This window comes from Malassezia pachydermatis (assembly GCF_001278385.1).
Source record: "Malassezia pachydermatis strain CBS 1879 chromosome Unknown scaffold1, whole genome shotgun sequence".
Classification (NCBI taxonomy): domain Eukaryota; kingdom Fungi; phylum Basidiomycota; class Malasseziomycetes; order Malasseziales; family Malasseziaceae; genus Malassezia; species Malassezia pachydermatis.
The window spans coordinates 731,533-748,761 of record NW_017253138.1 but is presented as its reverse complement, the minus strand read 5'-3'; the positions used below and the strand labels follow the sequence as shown (position 1 = coordinate 748,761).

General features: G+C 54.3%; 9 protein-coding genes across 9 annotated transcripts; 3 read left to right on the top strand and 6 right to left on the bottom strand.

Moving 5' to 3' along the window:
* Positions 1-478: 478 nt before the first annotated feature.
* Positions 479-1,837, bottom strand: Malapachy_3287 (hypothetical protein; the record flags this gene model as incomplete). Its single annotated transcript, XM_018137761.1, has 7 exons — positions 479-537; positions 567-751; positions 830-1,211; positions 1,245-1,335; positions 1,361-1,547; positions 1,576-1,752; positions 1,779-1,837. The coding sequence occupies 7 exons, from the start codon at positions 1,835-1,837 to the stop codon at positions 479-481; spliced, it is 1,140 nt and encodes a 379-aa protein (XP_017994018.1).
* A 105-nt stretch (positions 1,838-1,942) lies between these two features.
* Malapachy_3321 (glycosyltransferase family 22 protein) lies at positions 1,943-3,981 on the top strand (the record flags this gene model as incomplete). Its single annotated transcript, XM_018137794.1, has 7 exons — positions 1,943-1,968; positions 2,001-2,101; positions 2,127-2,296; positions 2,322-2,481; positions 2,507-3,660; positions 3,695-3,890; positions 3,977-3,981. The coding sequence occupies 7 exons, from the start codon at positions 1,943-1,945 to the stop codon at positions 3,979-3,981; spliced, it is 1,812 nt and encodes a 603-aa protein (XP_017993519.1).
* Positions 3,982-3,991: 10 nt separating this feature from the next.
* Positions 3,992-5,563, bottom strand: Malapachy_3289 (origin recognition protein orc1p; the record flags this gene model as incomplete). The annotated part of the gene is made up of 1 exon (XM_018137763.1): positions 3,992-5,563. One exon carries the CDS (start codon positions 5,561-5,563, stop codon positions 3,992-3,994), a length of 1,572 nt encoding a protein of 523 aa, XP_017994022.1.
* A 59-nt stretch (positions 5,564-5,622) lies between these two features.
* Positions 5,623-6,309, bottom strand: Malapachy_3313 (hypothetical protein; the record flags this gene model as incomplete). The annotated part of the gene is made up of 2 exons (XM_018137786.1): positions 5,623-5,778; positions 5,809-6,309. The coding sequence occupies 2 exons, from the start codon at positions 6,307-6,309 to the stop codon at positions 5,623-5,625; spliced, it is 657 nt and encodes a 218-aa protein (XP_017993583.1).
* Positions 6,310-6,484: 175 nt separating this feature from the next.
* Positions 6,485-8,745, top strand: Malapachy_3295 (iq calmodulin-binding motif protein; the record flags this gene model as incomplete). The annotated part of the gene is made up of 2 exons (XM_018137768.1): positions 6,485-8,434; positions 8,476-8,745. 2 exons carry the CDS (start codon positions 6,485-6,487, stop codon positions 8,743-8,745), a joined length of 2,220 nt encoding a protein of 739 aa, XP_017994089.1.
* On the bottom strand, positions 8,727-10,499 carry Malapachy_3280 (methylenetetrahydrofolate reductase; the record flags this gene model as incomplete). Its single annotated transcript, XM_018137754.1, has 1 exon — positions 8,727-10,499. The coding sequence occupies one exon, from the start codon at positions 10,497-10,499 to the stop codon at positions 8,727-8,729; it is 1,773 nt and encodes a 590-aa protein (XP_017994015.1).
* A 138-nt stretch (positions 10,500-10,637) lies between these two features.
* Malapachy_3309 (hypothetical protein) lies at positions 10,638-12,146 on the bottom strand (the record flags this gene model as incomplete). The annotated part of the gene is made up of 2 exons (XM_018137782.1): positions 10,638-11,661; positions 11,821-12,146. The coding sequence occupies 2 exons, from the start codon at positions 12,144-12,146 to the stop codon at positions 10,638-10,640; spliced, it is 1,350 nt and encodes a 449-aa protein (XP_017993634.1).
* A 342-nt stretch (positions 12,147-12,488) lies between these two features.
* Malapachy_3300 (monothiol glutaredoxin) lies at positions 12,489-13,034 on the top strand (the record flags this gene model as incomplete). The annotated part of the gene is made up of 3 exons (XM_018137773.1): positions 12,489-12,518; positions 12,559-12,901; positions 12,934-13,034. 3 exons carry the CDS (start codon positions 12,489-12,491, stop codon positions 13,032-13,034), a joined length of 474 nt encoding a protein of 157 aa, XP_017993629.1.
* Positions 13,035-13,200: 166 nt separating this feature from the next.
* On the bottom strand, positions 13,201-17,083 carry Malapachy_3305 (wd40 repeat-like protein; the record flags this gene model as incomplete). Its single annotated transcript, XM_018137778.1, has 3 exons — positions 13,201-14,214; positions 15,875-16,984; positions 17,018-17,083. The coding sequence occupies 3 exons, from the start codon at positions 17,081-17,083 to the stop codon at positions 13,201-13,203; spliced, it is 2,190 nt and encodes a 729-aa protein (XP_017993632.1).
* Between the last annotated feature and the right edge of the window lie 146 nt (positions 17,084-17,229).

Genomic DNA, 17,229 nt, shown 5'->3' with positions numbered 1-17,229 from the left:
TGGCTCCAATCATACACAGAAGAATTTATGAGCAATACCCAACCCCGTATTTATTGGTGGCATAAATCTCTCAATTTTACTGCTAGGACTGCACTGTGGCGGAGCTCAGCCTTGGTTGCAAAAGTATATATAGACCGTCTTCCGGGTCGTACGACCACCACCAACTGAACTTTGATTATCAACATGTCTTGCCCTTGCCCTAAGCCTGACTCTACTGTTTGCGGCTGCAGCTCGAAGTGCGGCTGCTCGACTACCGGCACCTGCTCGTGCAAGTGGTATGTATTAGATCAACATGGACAAACGCTAACCTCTACCAGCTCCCCTTGCGGCTGCTCGGGTGACAAGGCTGGCTCGTGCTGCTCGAAGTAAGCTAGTAGCACTTTGGCCACAGCCATGTACCGCCTTCTGATTTTGTAAAGCGGTATTTTCGCTTTATTAATCATGTACCCCATACCAATTCGATAGTAGTGTATTTGATCTACTTATTGTTCACGTCGTACAATATCTGGACCTGTGCCATCGCTGAGCGTAGTGCTCCTGCAGAAGTGAGCATCTCCTATACGTACGCTTATGCCATTCGCCCCAAATCACGCCACTGTACAATGCCGTAGTACCAAACCACGTGCACGCAACCATTAGGAGGGATGTCACAATGGAGGGCGCCACGCTTCGGCCATACCGCAGCCATGCACTCGCACACGCGTTGGCAGCGACCAAAACTGTGAGAACACCAAGGCAGACACCAAAGACGCTGAGGTGAGTGTATTGTGATGCCTTGGCTTGATGTAAAGCTTCATGGAGGATGGACAAAACCTTTTCTAGTACTGACCGACGTTCTTCCTCGGTGGCTTGGGGCCGTGTTGCACTGACCCCTGGCACCATATGGAATGTTGCTACTACGCCAAAATGATCGGAGTAAGACACTTGTAGATCATCCATAAGCTCTGTGAAGGCCAGCTCATGCTGCACACACTGCAAATGCAATGCTGCTGCTGCGGGATTGCGATAGAGGATGTAGTCCAATCGTTTGCCATTATGCTTGAGCGCCTGTTCATCGAGTTTTTTGCCTTTCGTCCACGTATTCTGTGGGCTATCGCAGCTGATTCCCACTTCTTCTGCCGTGCCATGTACATCAGCAAATGAGTCCCGGAGCTCTGCAATATGCTGCAATACTGACATGCACAGTGATGAAGGCAGGGAATTCAAGTCACCTATGCACAAGACATGCCTGCCCTTTTCCACACTGGCATTGCATCTCTGTGCAAGTTCATATGATTCGTATGTGCGATGAGCCCGGAGCGATTCAGGTCCGACTTGGCCGCCCAAGGCCGTGAACTGAGGTGAGTATTTATAAACGTACATGTGTGTTCCATACATCCACCAGGCCAAGAGATGGGTGCGAGATGGTAACGCACCCACAGCCCTTCCCTGCAATCCAATCGCCTTGGCTCACATAGACAGGCGTCCCGGTGAGTCGATACTGGTACGTATCCATACTCACAATAGGATGTCGCGATAGGATGGCTAGACCTGAGCCGAACGCTGCCCTATACTGTGAGTCATCCTGTGACATACGTAAAGAAAAATTGCCCATAGGGATAGACCTCCTTACACACTGTGCGCATATAGGTCCAATCCTCCGACTCAACCCAGATTTCCTGGAGGCCAATCAAATCATACTCCGATTCAGCGAGACGATTCGCGATGGCTGTTAGGCGTTCCCTACGAAGCTTTGAGAAGAATTTAAGGCCCCTACTGTCAATAGGGGTCATGCGTACCAGCAATTGAGCGTCAAAACCCGCAGGGTCTGCTTTCGATCTGTGTCCAGCGCTGCCATGCTCGTCAGGGGAGACTCCTTGCTCCACGTTACGTTGTCCGTCCCACGTAGGCACGGACCTGTTGTTATACGGCGGCCTCCACTTCCTTGGACTTCACCGACGCGATGCTCCTGCAAGATCCGCCGAAGCTGTATGTATAGTGTGAACGTCCTCACAGGCTAGAGCTACGACGCGGCGCCCGAGCTGGCGTATAGCATTCGCTGTACTAGCATTTGTGCGCATACTCAGCGCATTATGGATGATTGTGGGTGATTGTGATGAAGGTTTGTTGTGATGTACTTATCGCAGTGTATAATTACTGGGAGCCATTGCATTTACTAGCCATGCACAAGAGTACGGATGAAGATACCGCTTTTGAGACATGGGAGTATGCACCGCAATATGCTATCCGTTCGTGGGCCTACATTGCACTTCATGCGGTTATCCCGCGCGTGGTTTCCTATTTGCCAGGGCCGACTGTACGTCTCCGTTTCCTGACCCTAGTACCTTGGATTCTATGCTTTGCGTGTAACGCTAGCTCTTATTTCAGCTGCATGTGATACCGTACTGTATGAACAGGTAGCACGATACGTCCACGTCCGTGTCGCGCGATACATGCTTGTTTTCTTGGCAGGGTGTGCTGGCATGTTGGGCGCTTCTATCGGTACGTATGTGTATGCTAATAGTAGCGTTCCTACCTTCCAGTTTTGTGATGTACACAACCAGTGTAGCGGCAGGTATGGCAATGCGCCCTGCTTCGATGCTGTCGTCGCAACGTACTATTGTAGCGACGTTGGCCTTCGCGCTGGGCGCGTTGGCGGGCTGGCCATTTGCTCTGCTTCTTTCGCTGCCATTTGTATGGGAAGAGCTTCTGTGCCGTGGTGAAGATGCAACGTTGGCTCTCTTCCGCCGATGTTCCAGGTGGGTCGGTGCTGTGCTTCTTGCTATTCTCACGCTCGCTATGCCCATTTTGCTTGTCGACTCCCTCGCCTATGGCCGCCTGGCTTTGGCCTCGGTCAACACGATTGTGTACAATGTCTTAAGTCGTTCTCGTGGTGTTGGCCCTGAGCTGTACGGCGTAGAACCTCCGTCGTACTATGCCATGTCGATGCTCTTGCATATGAATGTGGTGTTCCCTTTGGGACTGATCGCCTTGCCACTGGTGGGACTGGCGGCATGGCGTATGCCCTCGCGTGTGGCTCAGCCTGCGTCGTGCCATGGTACGTCCCACGCGTATTTGCTCGCTCTGCGTGTACTACCTGTATACCTATGGCTGGGCGTTCTTGGTATGCAAGCACACAAGGAGGAGCGGTTCATGTACCCCATGTACCCCTTGCTTTGTTTTAATGCGGCGCTCAGTTTGTATCTTCTTCGTGCCATGCTGGAACAGATGTACATGCACATCACCCATTCACCTTATCGTGCTTCGCGCACCATCCTGTTTTCTTCTTGTACGCTTGTGCCCCTTCTCGCTGCATGCATCCTCGGGGCTATGCGCAGTATGGCTCTTGTACAGCATTATCATGCACCGCTATCTCTGGGTCATATCCTTTCTTCGCTACCGGAGTCTCACACGGTGTGTTATGGCAAGGAATGGCACCGGTTCCCCTCCCACTTTTTCGTACCGCCTTCCATGCGGGTCGAGTTTATTCCCAGTGCTTTTGATGGGATCCTTCCGCATCACTTCACACGTGGCTCGGACCGATGGCCGGCGCGTGCCCCGTGGGAGCAGACATTGACACAACACCTGGCCCCCCTCACTTGGATGTGGCCCTGGGCTTCGTACACGCGCCAAGTGCCACATCATGTAAACGATCGCAATGAGATGGAGCTCGATCGATATGTACGTTGGTTGGTACGACGACACTTACACACAGGTCCCTCTGTCTACATGCACATTACTTGTGGATGTCGATAGGCCATGGCGCGAGGTGGACAAGCGCGAGCCTCGCTACCGTGATCAAACTGACGAATGGGCGCCCCTCGCATGCCGCTCCTTTTTGGATGCGGAAGCCAGTCGCACCGCTGCCTCTCACCTACCGCGCTGGCAACGTTGGCAGGCCATGCTTGCTCGTACGCTATGGCTTCCGCCATGGCTGGCTGCCCAGGTGCCGTATTGGGATGATACCTTACACTATGGCGACTATTGTATTTTGCAGCGTAGTTCGTCGTCCTCATTTCCGTAGTGTGGTAAAGAGCGACTGCCATGGCGCATTCTCATCATCACTGCCTAGCGCTGCATGTACATCGTCTTCCTGGATCGCCAGGAGGAAACGCGCATGGGCGCCACCGCGCGCATTGCCTGCGCCACTTCCCACCGCAATCACGAGACCCAACGCACAGAGTGAAGCTAAAGGGCGCAGCATTTCATCATCGCTGTAGTTGGGTTCAGTCATACCGCATCGTGCCACCGTGTGTGTGCGACACAACGCAGCGTGGTGCGTCAGCACTTCACTCCATACAACCTCCGTCACGCCAGAACGACGAACACAGGCAAACATGCTAGCGAGAAGCAGCTTCGCATGCAAGGACAAAGACGCCACATGCGCTGCCCGCCCGGAACGTGCCATGCGGTCCATGACCTCGCGAATGTCGAGAATGCCCAGTGGGCTGGGCTCCGTATGCTGAGCGATGGCACGCTCTTCCGCCATCTCGACAGCACGTCGGCACACATCCAGCATACGGCGCGCATCACCCGACACATTGGCGACACGCTTCGACGCAAAAATCAGCGCATCCAGCTTGAACACTGCCTCGCATCCACGCGTAGCCAACGCCTCACTGCACCGCTCGCCGTGCTCGCCCACATCGAGTCGAGCACGTACAATGTCCAGGAGCTGCTTGTCCGTGTACGGCATAAAGGGAATACGTGTCATACCAAGCCGACTGGCCACCTTCGGCTGCAATGTCCGTTCTGGCAAGTCCATCGTATTCGCGACGGCCATCACGATCAAATTGCTTCCTGGCAAATCGGGCCAGTGAAACATATTGTAAATGACATCCTGCCGCGACGTCACAAACAGGTCCAATTCATCCATCAACACAATTGTCGGCGTATGTTTCGCGCCGGTGCCTGCGTTAAAGTACGTCGACAAACGCTGCAAAGCGGCGCGTGGATGCAGACGTTTCCCGCCGCCGGCCATAGCACACCATAGCTCTGTATAGGCCTGCATAGGCGAGGCCAATTTCATGCCATTGATCTCGACGAACGTGAAGGACGGGACTTGCCCTGCCTCACGCTGGGACTGCAAAGAGCGAATCGCTTCGCGCACTGTGGCCGTTTTGCCTGTGCCTGGGACACCACAGATATATGCACATGCACCGACGCCAGATCGCAGTGCATCGATCATGCACTCCAAAACGGCATGAAACTGCTCTTGTCGACAGGGCAGAGATTCGGGCGTCGCGCCAACGTGAAGCAAGCGTCGCGCTCGTTCATGCGGCGACATTTTTTCTAGCACCGATACAGGCAGGGCATGGACAGAGTAGGGGCGGTCAGGGAGTGTAAGGGGCGGAAGGGAATGGGCAATTCGTGATGCTTCTTGCTTGGACGGCGCAGAGGTGGAAGGGGTATGGGCCGCCGTTGTCTTAGGCTTTTTGGGGGTCGATGTCTCCAAGGACAGGGAAGTACGTCGCTTGGCCGCTGTGTCTGATGATGTAGCCGGACTCGTCTGGGACGTCGTTGCATCACTGTCTTGTCGACGCAGTCGCAACGACCGACGCCGCGGCGTGGCAGGCTCGCTCATCGGCGGCGTGTCCCAAAGACAGGGCCGCGTCGTGCGGAGGTATTATATACTATACACACCTACATTTCATCCTCCGCCTCCTGCGTGCTGCTGGGGAAGCCGACGTACCAGTAGTCCGGTGGGGTAGGATCGTGTACGTCGGAGGTACGGTGTCGTGAAGAGGACGTCAAAGTAGTCGTAGGGGTAGTGGCTGCGCGGCCCACCGCTTGATAGTACTGTATGTAAGTCAGCGACGGGGTACCTACAGCGTGACAGCAGGCGCAGTCGGGGGCATGGGTCGTAGCCGGGGTATCGTGGTGTCGTGTCTTCGCAGGCCGATCCGTGGAATCTGTAGCGTAGCGTCCCAGTCCTTTAAACATGGACGGGTGTTCCTGCATCATCGAGCGGACCTGCCGCCGGTGTTCCAAGATCCGCTCGCGCGATTTGCGTGGGCTGACCAGGACGCGTTTCGACGGCGAGGTAAGGGGCGAGGACGTACGTGCCTGCTTTGCTTTCCGCTCACGTTTCTCTGTCAGCCGTCGCTTCCACCACCGCTTGAACTGGCGCCATGCCTGTTGGTCCTTCTCGTACTGTGCACGTAGCTCGTGGTAGTCGTGCTGCAAGCGACGGTAGGCGTCCAGCAATGTGGTCTCAGGGCCTACCTCTCGGGCACGTACTCGCTGCAAAGCCTCTTGGGCCGCTGCAAGGTGATGCAGGGCGATCGATACGTCCGTGTCAGGTCCCTGAGGTCCTGTCGGCGTCGTCATAACAACGGCGCCACGCGTCGTGCGTGAATCTCCACTTCAGGGACATTGGCCCGCCAGCGCCGAAGCGTGGCGTCGTTGTGCATGTCCTTCGCTTCATCTCCACACGCTAGGGCGACGAGGCTAAGCACCTTCCCAATTCTTTTCCTTTTTGTCTCTGGACCAGTCTTCAGTTCCTATGACGTCGTCTGGCGTCCCGCATGCCCAGGACTACTTGGACGAGACAGTTACGGCTCATGTAGCGCGAAACCCATTGCTTTCGCCGAGTACGGTGGAGAAACAGCTGCTTTCACGCCAGGGCGCGCTGCACAAATGGCTGGCCGACTCTCCTACCGCTCATCGTGCGCGTCATTGGAACTGGCACCGCGGCGCTGTAGATCCCAACAATGCGCCACCAAGTGCGGACGAATTGAATTATGTATGTGAACATTTTGGCTATGCCATGGATGGCGACGAGCGGCCCAGTGAGCTTTATTTACAGATGCTGGCGGACGCTATGCTACCGCTGCCGGCACATCCCCTGTACGGTGTCGTCTCGCCGCAGCTGCTTGCTACCACAGGCACGGTGCCTGTATCGATTCTATCTACGGGCCCTGACATTATCCAGCACTACTATGAGTGCATTGTAGCTGCGAAGGAAGAGGTCATTTTACTGACCAACTACTGGCAGCTCGGCAAAAACGTCTCCAAAATTTCGGATGCGATCCGCGAGTTGGATCGCAAGGCTGCTGAAGCAGAGTCTACGATCATTGTAAAGATCATGTGGGATCGTGGACCACGCTCCGTCGCCGACCTCTTTCGTGCACGAACACCGGTCGAGCCCAACAAATGGGAAGAAAATGGACTGCCTACACCGCAGGAAGTACCGCATCTACGGATGGAAATTTTGAACTACCACCGCCCGATTATGGGCACATTCCATGCCAAGTTGCTGCTCGTGGATCGCCGTCTAGCTCTGATCAACAGTATCAATATCCAGGACCGACCCAACTTGGAGTGCTGTATCCATTTGGAAGGCGATATTGTAAACTCTGTGTACGACCACGCCATGATTTCCTGGGGTAACGCTTTCCGGTACAAACTGCCGTGCCTGTCCAAGCCGGCTTCTCACACGCCTGCCACTGAGTTTATGCCAGCATTATCGCCAGTGGAGCGGAAAGAAGCATCGAAGCATGCGTTGTGCGAGTTGGTCGCAGGCGACAAGGAGACGATGCGTAATGAACCGATCCGTATGCGCGTCCACCTCGCCGATTTGGTCGGCACGATGATGCATGCGCGAGCCGGTGCGACAGATGCCACCGACACGCCTACCACCAGTGTGCCCAGCGGGAAGACGCAGGACGATATTGTACGTCGCGCAGCTGCCATGTGGCGAAGCAAAGTGCATGTGCCTGCCCTCTCGACGTCGCCTGTGGCCACATCGCCGGGCTCGGCCCCGACGTCGCCCACGCGGCACACCCTGGCTGAAAGTGCGATGTGGCTGCTGGGCCGCGATAGCAGTAGCAGCTGGAATGTGGAAATGTCGGCTTTGCGTTCGCGGCCTATGGATCCACACGAGGCCGAGTCGCGTCTGCGCTGGATTTCGCAGAGCTTGAACTTTGCGAACTTGTCGCAGGTGCGCGGTTCGTTGGACCCTAACAAAATTACCGAGAGCAAGGGCGGTTGGGAAGCGCAGCGACTGATGGGCCTTCTTGATTTTGAGCCTGTCATCTATCACACGGCGCATGCCCCTGTCCCGATTGCGCTGGTAAATCGGCGACCCCATGGCCGACCTGGCCACGATGATATCCAGAACCCACAAGACGCAGCATGGCTTGCTGGGTTCCGCTATGCGAAGCACCACGTCTTCATTCAGAGCCCGACGTTGAACGCGACGCCTGTCAAGCATGCTGTTCTCGCGTGTGTTCGTCGTGGTGTGCGAGTGCAGTTGTGGCTGGATTTGGGCTTCAACGACAAAAGTGAGAGCATGCCGTTCCAAGGCGGTACGAACGAGCAGGTGGTTGTCGCTATGTACAAAGCGCTGCGTCGTGATGGCCAAGGCCGTGAGAAGCTCCTGGAAGTGTACTGGTACACTGGCAAGGATATGGACCGGCCGCTCAATGCGGTGCGCAAGCAGCGCAATTGCCACGTATGTATGCCTATCGTCTTTTTCCTACTAACACCCAACAGGTCAAGTTTGCCGCGTTTGATGGCCAAGTCGCGATTCTCGGGAGTGGAAATCAAGATACGCAGAGCTGGTTCCATTCGCAGGAAATCAACGTGATGCTAGATAGCAAGTTGATTGTGGGCGAGTGGGTTTCTGCCTTGCGTCAGAACCAAAGCACGCACATCTATGGCCGCGTCGACCCTGCCACAGGAGTATGGCATGGTCGATATGGCAACCAGGTGAGCGATACGGGTCGAGACTCGATACCCAAGCCTCAGGGCAATACGACGTGATCCAGTAACTTCCATAGCGCATCAGGGTCCTTGTAGTTATGGTGCACCACCGTAATGAGCCAGCGCTCGTCATGAATGCGATGCAGCAGTTGTCGTGTCGCCGAGCGCGGTGGGAACAGCATCTCCCACTCGTGCCAGATCGCAAAGGCCTCTTCGCGCCACGCACGGAACGATGCCTCTTCAATGATTGTCGACTGCGCCACTTCGCGGCCAGGGAACACACCCCACGTCACTGTGTTCAGGCCTGTGCCTTCCACATTTGTCTCAAACGAGGCGGGATCACAAGTACCGGCAAAGTATGTCACAGGCTCATCACTCGCTGCAATGGCCGCGACCAGCGCCTGCTTGTCCGCCTCGCTCAGAAACAGCTCCACAAACGCTTTTTGGAAAATGTAGCCGCCCTGCGGCCCGAAACCATAGGTCGGATCACTGCTATCACATCCATCCACGGCTGGCTGCGATCCCACCGTCCACCAACCTTTACCGCCCTTGCTGTGCGGCGCATTTAGGTGGCGCAGCACGGGGAGCAGTCGCGCGGTCTCCTCCCACACAGGTGAATCGCACCATGGCATACACGACAACTCGCCGGCCACGTACGACACAAACAACTTCGAAATGTCATCCTTGTCCACGGGTGTGCCCCACAGCTGGATGGCCTGGTCCGGCGTGACCTTAAGACTGGCACCATAGCCATCCACTTCACCGAACGCAGGACTGCGGGCATCTGTGTATCGACCGTTGGGAAATTCGTCCCATGTATCCGCCCCAAGACCTTGGTGCACATGCCCCTCGCCTACAAACGCACGCGCGACTTGGGTCACACTCTTTTCCAGGTTCAGGGTGTACATGTGGAATGCATGGATCCCTGTCTCCTTTTGGACCTCGCGAATCAGCTGAATACTCAGCTCAATCCCCATCTCTTTCACTTTCGCATCATCCATTTTGATCGGCTCCAGCTTCTTGAGCGTATCCGCCGGGACTCGTACACCACACAAATTCGCCATACGGCGGAAACTAGTATAGTTCTGGATCGGCATAATACCAGGAATGATCGGCACGGTAATCCCAGCCGCTCGGCATGCGTGGTACCAACGCGCAAACGACGACGCGTCGTAAAACAGCTGTGTGACGATAAACTGCGCTCCAGCATCCTGCTTCGCCTTGAGGAACTTCATGTCCTGCGGCACATCGCGATCCGCGCCTTGGGCATGACCTTCTGGGTAGCCAGCGACACCAATACAGAAATAGTCGCCGTGCTGTTCTTTGATGTAGCGCACCAAGTCGGACGCATACTGGAAACGCTGGTCCGTTGCAACCCAGTACTCCTCGCCACGCGGGGGATCACCACGCAGCGCAAGGATATTGCGAATCCCAAACCGCTTTGCTCCGTCCAGCGCGCTATCCAAATACGCACGATCCACATTCGTACACGTAAGGTGCAAGCACACATTGCATGCATGCTCCCTCGGCTCTGTGACAGCCTTGTAGTCCTCATTTGGGTCATACACACCCAGCTGGACACGCGCCGCCAACTCCAGCGACGTGTCACGCGTCGTACCTCCGGTACCCCACGTCACATGGACCCACCCGGGGCCCAGCGACGTGACCATACGCTCAATACGCGAGCACAAATTCGCCAGGCCAAGCGTGGTCTTTGGCGGGAAAAACTCCAACGACCATAGGTAAGCATCCGAGGGCGTCGCAAGGATCTTTTCATCGATGCGCGCAGCCCCATGGGCTGTCGTCGGACTCATCGTAGGAATACAAAAGCGTACAATCGTGGGCTCGCCGCTCCACCCGCTCGCTCTCCGCTGGGGGCCCCTCCACTTCACTGATACGTTCGCCGCCCCAGGCAGCTGCAAGACTACTCTACATACCTATACACGATTGATTTACTCTGTTTCCTGCTGAAGACCGACCCACTCTTCAGCCCATCCCTCCGACTCGGCGCAGCAGTCCTTGCTGCACACAAACACTATTGCCGTGCTCCATGCAATGCCTGTCCGCACATCCGACACACCCTCCTTCGAGATGCCAAGCAACGAAGCAATCTCGGCTTGTCGCTGCTCCTCGGCCGTGCCCTGCACATCTGACTTCTCACTTAGGTGCTCCTTCCGCAAAAGGTTTGCAAGATTCGGCATGAGCTGTAATTCAAACACACGCGGTGCATTGCACCGCTCACACCGCGGTACGGCCGACGAGTCATAGCCGCCCTTCAGGCCCGCTGGCCATAGCTGCTGGAAGAGCGGGCCAGCCGCATGGAACGGAAGAGGCGTGCCTTCAAATTCGTACCGCACGACTTGGCGCGCTTCCGAGCTGAGACGCCGAGCGAACCTCTCAAAGACGTCGTCCACACCGTCAATCGTCATCTTTTCATACTGCTCGCCCTCGCCACTGCTCATGGGTACAGTCTCACTTGGCTCCGAGGCCGCTGCGTCGTCAACGTCCTTTTCGTACATTGGTTCGGGTATCGTGTTCAGGTACAACGGCGTCTCGTAGTGCGATGCCGTGCGTGCCCAGTCGTCTTGCAGCTGGGCTCGCTGCTCATCTAAGGAGGCCTTAATAGCGAGTTCTTCCGCTAGACGCTCTTCTTCATTGAAGTCATCATCATCGTCGTCGTCGTCCTCTTCCTCAGAGATTATGTCCTCTTTCGAAGCTTCGGCTACACGCTCTGTGCTCTCAGCCGAGGCAGGTATCTCGGAAAAAAGCGATGCGCCAAACAATGAAGAACCTGTAGTGGACTTCATACTGAATGGATTGGTCTCACGCTCTTTCTTGAGCCGCTCCGCTTCTGCTTCTTGCTCGGCACGAGCCTTGGCTGCCGCACGCTCTTCACGGATACGTCGTCGCTCTGCTTGCTTTGCTAACTTGGCTGCCCATCGCACATTGTGCTTCATCATACGGATGGCCTTGATACTGTGCGGTTAGCCCCGTCTTACACAAGGGTGGGTACGCAATCAGAAGAAAAAAAAATAGTCAAAGTAGAGTTGGTTTCAGATGATGTCTTTCCAAGCCACCTCAAGTGAAGAAATTTCCAATCATCTTGAAGCGTACCCATGCCCCCACTATACATACCTGCCATGGCCGAGGCGTTGGCACTTGGCTCGTGAACAGCCCCATACAAACAAATTGCGATCAAACGGCGAGTCTTCCAACGGCGCGAAAATCTCGACCAAAAGCTGCATAGGCTGCTGGCAATGCGCACAATTAACCAAAGAAGCAGGAGGTAGCTTCTTTGGCGAGAGTGGCAGCCACGCAGGCCGCCCACCAATTCTTGAGACGAGGGGGTTGAATTCATCGTCGCCTTCCAAGGGGCCATCAGCTAGGCCCAGGTGTACGTTCGAGAATTCACCCTCGACATCAGATCCATAATCCGAGTCATCATCGTATGCAGCGGACATAGTCCAGGTTCTAATGTCGTTAGTATGCTTATGTTCCCACTCGTGTGCGTCATGGAGCTTGTCTCAGGTTTGGTAGCCAGGTTTAGAAGCATCGGAACAAGGCTCCATCATTGTATCAATGACGATCATCCAAGCCCTCATACTCGTCATCTAGTAGTCTTCATCCTCGACAGCTCCATCATCGCTTGGCACACCCACTCACCTTCCTACGATGTAGCTCCCTGTCAGAAACCACGAAGAGGAAAAAAATTGTCTGAACGAAGGAATAATTCCCTACTGTGGAATTATGCTTTCTATGGACAGCGTCCTCCCATGGCCGCCACACTTGCACATCACAGTACCATGTTTGCTCGCCAGGCTGCAGCTCTTCTGGTACGTGGCGCAACAGCGTCGTAGTTATCTAACTTTCCAGCGTCCATCTCTTGCCATTTCGCGCACTGCGCGTGTAGGTGCCTCGCCGTCGTTCGTGCGCCTGCTTTCCAACGATACGCGCGCCAAAATTGAGAAGGCTGTGAAGGATGACCCTCTTGTGGTGTTCATGAAGGGCTCTCCTAGTATGCCGCAATGTGGCTTCAGCCGTGCCGTTCTCCAGATCCTACAGGTGCAAGGTGTGAACCCAGACAAGGTTGCTACATACAACTGTCTGGAGGACCAGGAACTTCGTCAGGGCATTAAGGAGTTTAGCGACTGGCCGACCATCCCTCAAGTGTATGTCAACGGCGACTTCGTGGGCGGTTGTGACATTATGTTAAACAGTATGTACACTCTACGTGACTCACATTGTTAGTGCACCAATCTGGTGAGCTTGAGACTATGCTGCGTGAGGCAGGTCTTCTTCTTGACCCTGAGCAATCTTCGTCGGAGAAGCCTGCAGCGGACAAGCAGTAAGACTCTACTTCCATTTGTTGGTAGCCCAAGGCGGCAGAAAGCCGTATACTTTCGCATTCTCTTTAGATCACGAAATAAAAGAAAAAAATTAGACGAGTCAACATTCACACTTTCTCTATTGTGGAAATTCACATCTTTGTCATACCACTATTTTCATTTGCTACGGCTATGGCCGAGGCGCCAGTAGCAGAGCACGATTACGCTCTTGCTCTACTGACTCGCAGCGCTGCTTCCACAAGGTCACCTCCTTTTCAAGGCGCTCAATCGTCTCGTACAGACGCTTCAGCTCCTCAGCCTTGCGGTGACGGCTACGACGAGCAGCCAAGGTGTTGCTCAAACGCTTGAGTGAACGAGCGTCCATTTCCTGACTGCCTGAAAGTGGGGTACTAGCACCCGACTCGCCAGGGGAGCTGCTTTCCGAGCCCCTTGAATCGCGACGCGACGTCGCCGATTCGGTATGGTACACCCTCGGTTGAATGGGAGCGTCGATGGGCAACAATTCATCAGCATCACGACGGCGACGGCGGCCTGTACCCCGCATCTGCTTCACCGTGGTAGAAGTTTCAGCACTTGACTTGCTCGGCACGGACGATGCGGTGTGCACAGCCGGCGAGCTACGTGAGCTTTGGATGGCCTGTGGCAAGCACGTTCCTGGGGCGGGCGTTACGTCCGTAGGCGACAACGTCAATGGCACTTCGTTTTGCTGCGAGGCATTGAGCTTGTCCAGCAGATGTAGCACTTTCTCACCATTGCCACCATCGACGCTCGCTTTCGGTGAAGAGTGCTCGTTTTCTCCCGGGAAAAGAGTAAAATCGGTGGCCATCAAGCTTGTAGGCGACATGACAGGCTCACAACGCTGACGCTTGCGTATGGGCTCGATAGGTTCACCTCGGCCGGCCATCTTGTCAGAGTCAGAAAGTATCGACTGGCCCTCACCCGTCGGGGAGAAAAGGGACATCGCCTCCAAATCAGGTGGCGTAGCAAGAGTCTGCGACGATTCAGACATGACGCTGCTCATCATGGTCGTTCCCATATCGTTGACCGACTCAAAATCCAGAGAGAGAAGCGAGTCCGTCAAAGAAGGCGACTGTTCATCCCAATCAGCTTTTCCAGCCTCGCAGTCCAAATGCAGGAGAGGAAGTTGAGGAGAAAGGTTTTGCATCAGAGCAACCTCGTTAGTCTTCACGTTAAGGTTGTCGGGCATCATTGAAAAGTTGAAGTTCAAGCCAAAGGACATGATAAATCTTTCTTCAAAGGAAAGTACGCGTATAAGTTTTACGATGGATAGTATTCATGAGCTTCAGAGAATGGCTCCGAAGCGTTAAAAAATGTAGGCATAATCATGGTAACAGATTTGTAGCCAGTTGCGTGTGCACACTGTAGTTGTGTAGATAGTCCAAAGAAGCGCGAGAGTGAAATGCGAGAGCGCTAGATAACAGATTCCTTAATATGTTAAAATAATTTAGAACATCATTTTAGTTTCTGTTACGACTAGGTCGATATGAAGGAACGAAATTATTCCTTTCTACGGTTATATACATTTGCCAGGAAGACCGGATGCAAGGCTGGGTTACCAGCCCCCGACTTTTCCCACTTTCAGGGAGCTATCGAAATTATTTGAGCATCAATTCTTGAAGTGATTCGATATTTTACTTTCCTATGAGTCATAGTGACTGATAAGAACAACGTTTAAATGTGGATTTCTCCAATCATATTTAGAGTTCGGTTCCGATACCACATAGGGCGGGGCACGCAATTCTAAGGATTATCCAATCCAAAGACCCCTACCAAGGGAAAAACCTTGGCGTTGCAGTTGTTGAGACATATGAGTCCGGCACGTCTGCGGAATTGCGCGCCTGTGCATTAGAATTGCCTGATCTCTCGTGATCGGGCGTCTCCGCTGAGGATGGTGCCCATAGCCTTGGTCTAGGCGCCGAGGACAATGGCGCACTCGATTCTTCGGTAATGTCTTCGTTGGGTATCCCCTGTTCCATAGTCGTTTCATAGTCTTGAACCGTAGCGTAGGCTTGATCCCTTGATGTGCATGGTTCTCGTCGTGATGGAGCCGCAGCCGTAGGGATCGAAGCTGGAACAGACACTTTTGTACACGTAGAAGGGGCATCGTTGTGATGTGAAAGCCACACTCGTACTGTGCCGTCATCACCGCTTGATACCATCATAGTAGGATCCCCATTTTGCCAGGCGACTTCATTGACAGAACCAAATTTATGTCGGCATTTCAAGTCCAATTGTTTCCCGGTTAAACGATGCCATGCGATAATACGCCCATCTTTGGACCCACTTAGTACAAACAGGGGTCCCATAGACTCTGTGTACTGGCTTCCATACCCTCCAAATGCTGGGCGAAGGACATCCTCGGCGGCATGCCGACCCTGGAAGCATTGCGTCAGCGATCGGGTGTGAAGATCTAGTAAGTGAATGGCTCCCCCCGCCTCACTTAGAAGAGCACAGCGAGAGTCTGGCGAGATGGTGACATAATTGACGTTGCCTTTGACATGGATTGATCCCACTTCTGCTCTCTCGCACACATCATAAATAAAGACTTGTGTTTGTTCTTCAACGCGTGGCGCATTCGGTTCCGCACGCCTTGACGAGACAGCTTCTTCGTCCTCCTCAGTGCCTGGAAACAAAAAGGAGGCTACCAAAGAATCCGACGTGTTCCGAAGAGCCGGAGGTCTTGCATCAAATGGGATCCAGGAACTGTTGCTCATCGACGTGGGAAGCATGTTAGTGATCTGTCCACCGCGGCGGCGACGCGAATGTACTCCAAGTGGGGCTTGGGATACTTGGGGCGTAATCGATCGCTGGCCGACAGCGACCACATAGCGTCCATCTGCTGTTACGTCCAAGGCAATTACACGATAGGGCGAGAGCGACCATGTCCAGGCTACTGTGCCATCCGCTTTCCGGAACAACACTTTCTGATCCATAGCGCCTGTCACAAACACAACATCATCGCCATGTGAGCGTCTGGTTGGGTCTGGGAGCCATCGTACGGCAGAGACCGTATATTCATGTTCAGTCAGCAGCTTGACGTGTCTTGTTGCTATATCCCACAACGCCACGTCTTCGTCCGCGGCCACGATAAGCTTGGCGTCATCATGCGACCAGTCAATACTTTGCACACCATTTTTGTGCTGAAGCTGCAATACCGGTGTGCATTTCGTGCTCATGTCCCAAATGTTGACGAGGCCATCCCGTCCACCGCTGGCTAGCTTGGTACCAGTGTGTGAGAACCGTATAGTCCACACTTCATCAGTATGTCCGTCCAGTTCGTAGCTCAAATGAGAGGGAAATTGGGCTGGGTCGGCTTGATAATCCACCAGCAACCGACGCGAGTCGTTGAGCGAATCGCACACAAAGTAAGGGCTTTGCATGCGTTGAAAGGCCAGTGCTTGCTCGTAAAGGACGTGCCAGCGGCGATTTGGTACCATCGAGGACGTATCTAGTACACTCTCTATCGTGCTTAGTAGCTGGCGACGTGATTGGCCGAGGGCGCCATCCCACTTGGCTTGCTCGTACAGTTCCTGAGCGTTGCGGCACAAGATCAAGCGACTTAGTTCCTGCAGTATCGTAGGAGGTAGCGACAGCTTTGATAGAACTGTGCGAAGGACGTGCAATGCCTCCGTTTTCTGTTCGTGCTCTAAAAGCTCCAAGTACTGCTGCTTGTGTAGCAGGTATCTCACGCTAGCCAAGGCTCGTTCGCGCACATTCTGCTCCTTGGGGCAAGGCCATTCTAGCGCTGCATCGCTAGCAGGCATATGTAAAGATGTGTGCTTTGTCAAGTCCACAAAATGCCGCTCAGCCTTATCCCACATGCCTTGTAGCACGGCTTCTCGAAGTGGCTGCATCGCAGGTGACTCGAGGTGCACCCCTGATTCTTTCTGCAATGCATCAAAAGAGGCATGATATCCTAAGTCGCTCAATGACTGGAGAAGAAGTCGTACCACCTCTTCACGTACGAAGGGATGCTCAGGCGCTTCCAGCCGAGTTGACGGAGCCAGCTGGGGCTGTGATGCCGAGGGCATGGTTGCTGACGTGTCACACCGGCGGCACTTTATAGGGTATAGTTCGGTGGTAGGTGGACCGTATGGTCTTTGGCGAATACAGACCTTTTTTCGGCGTGCGTCTCTGTCGTTCTGGATGGTGGTCAAGGCCGTGTGTCACCAAAATC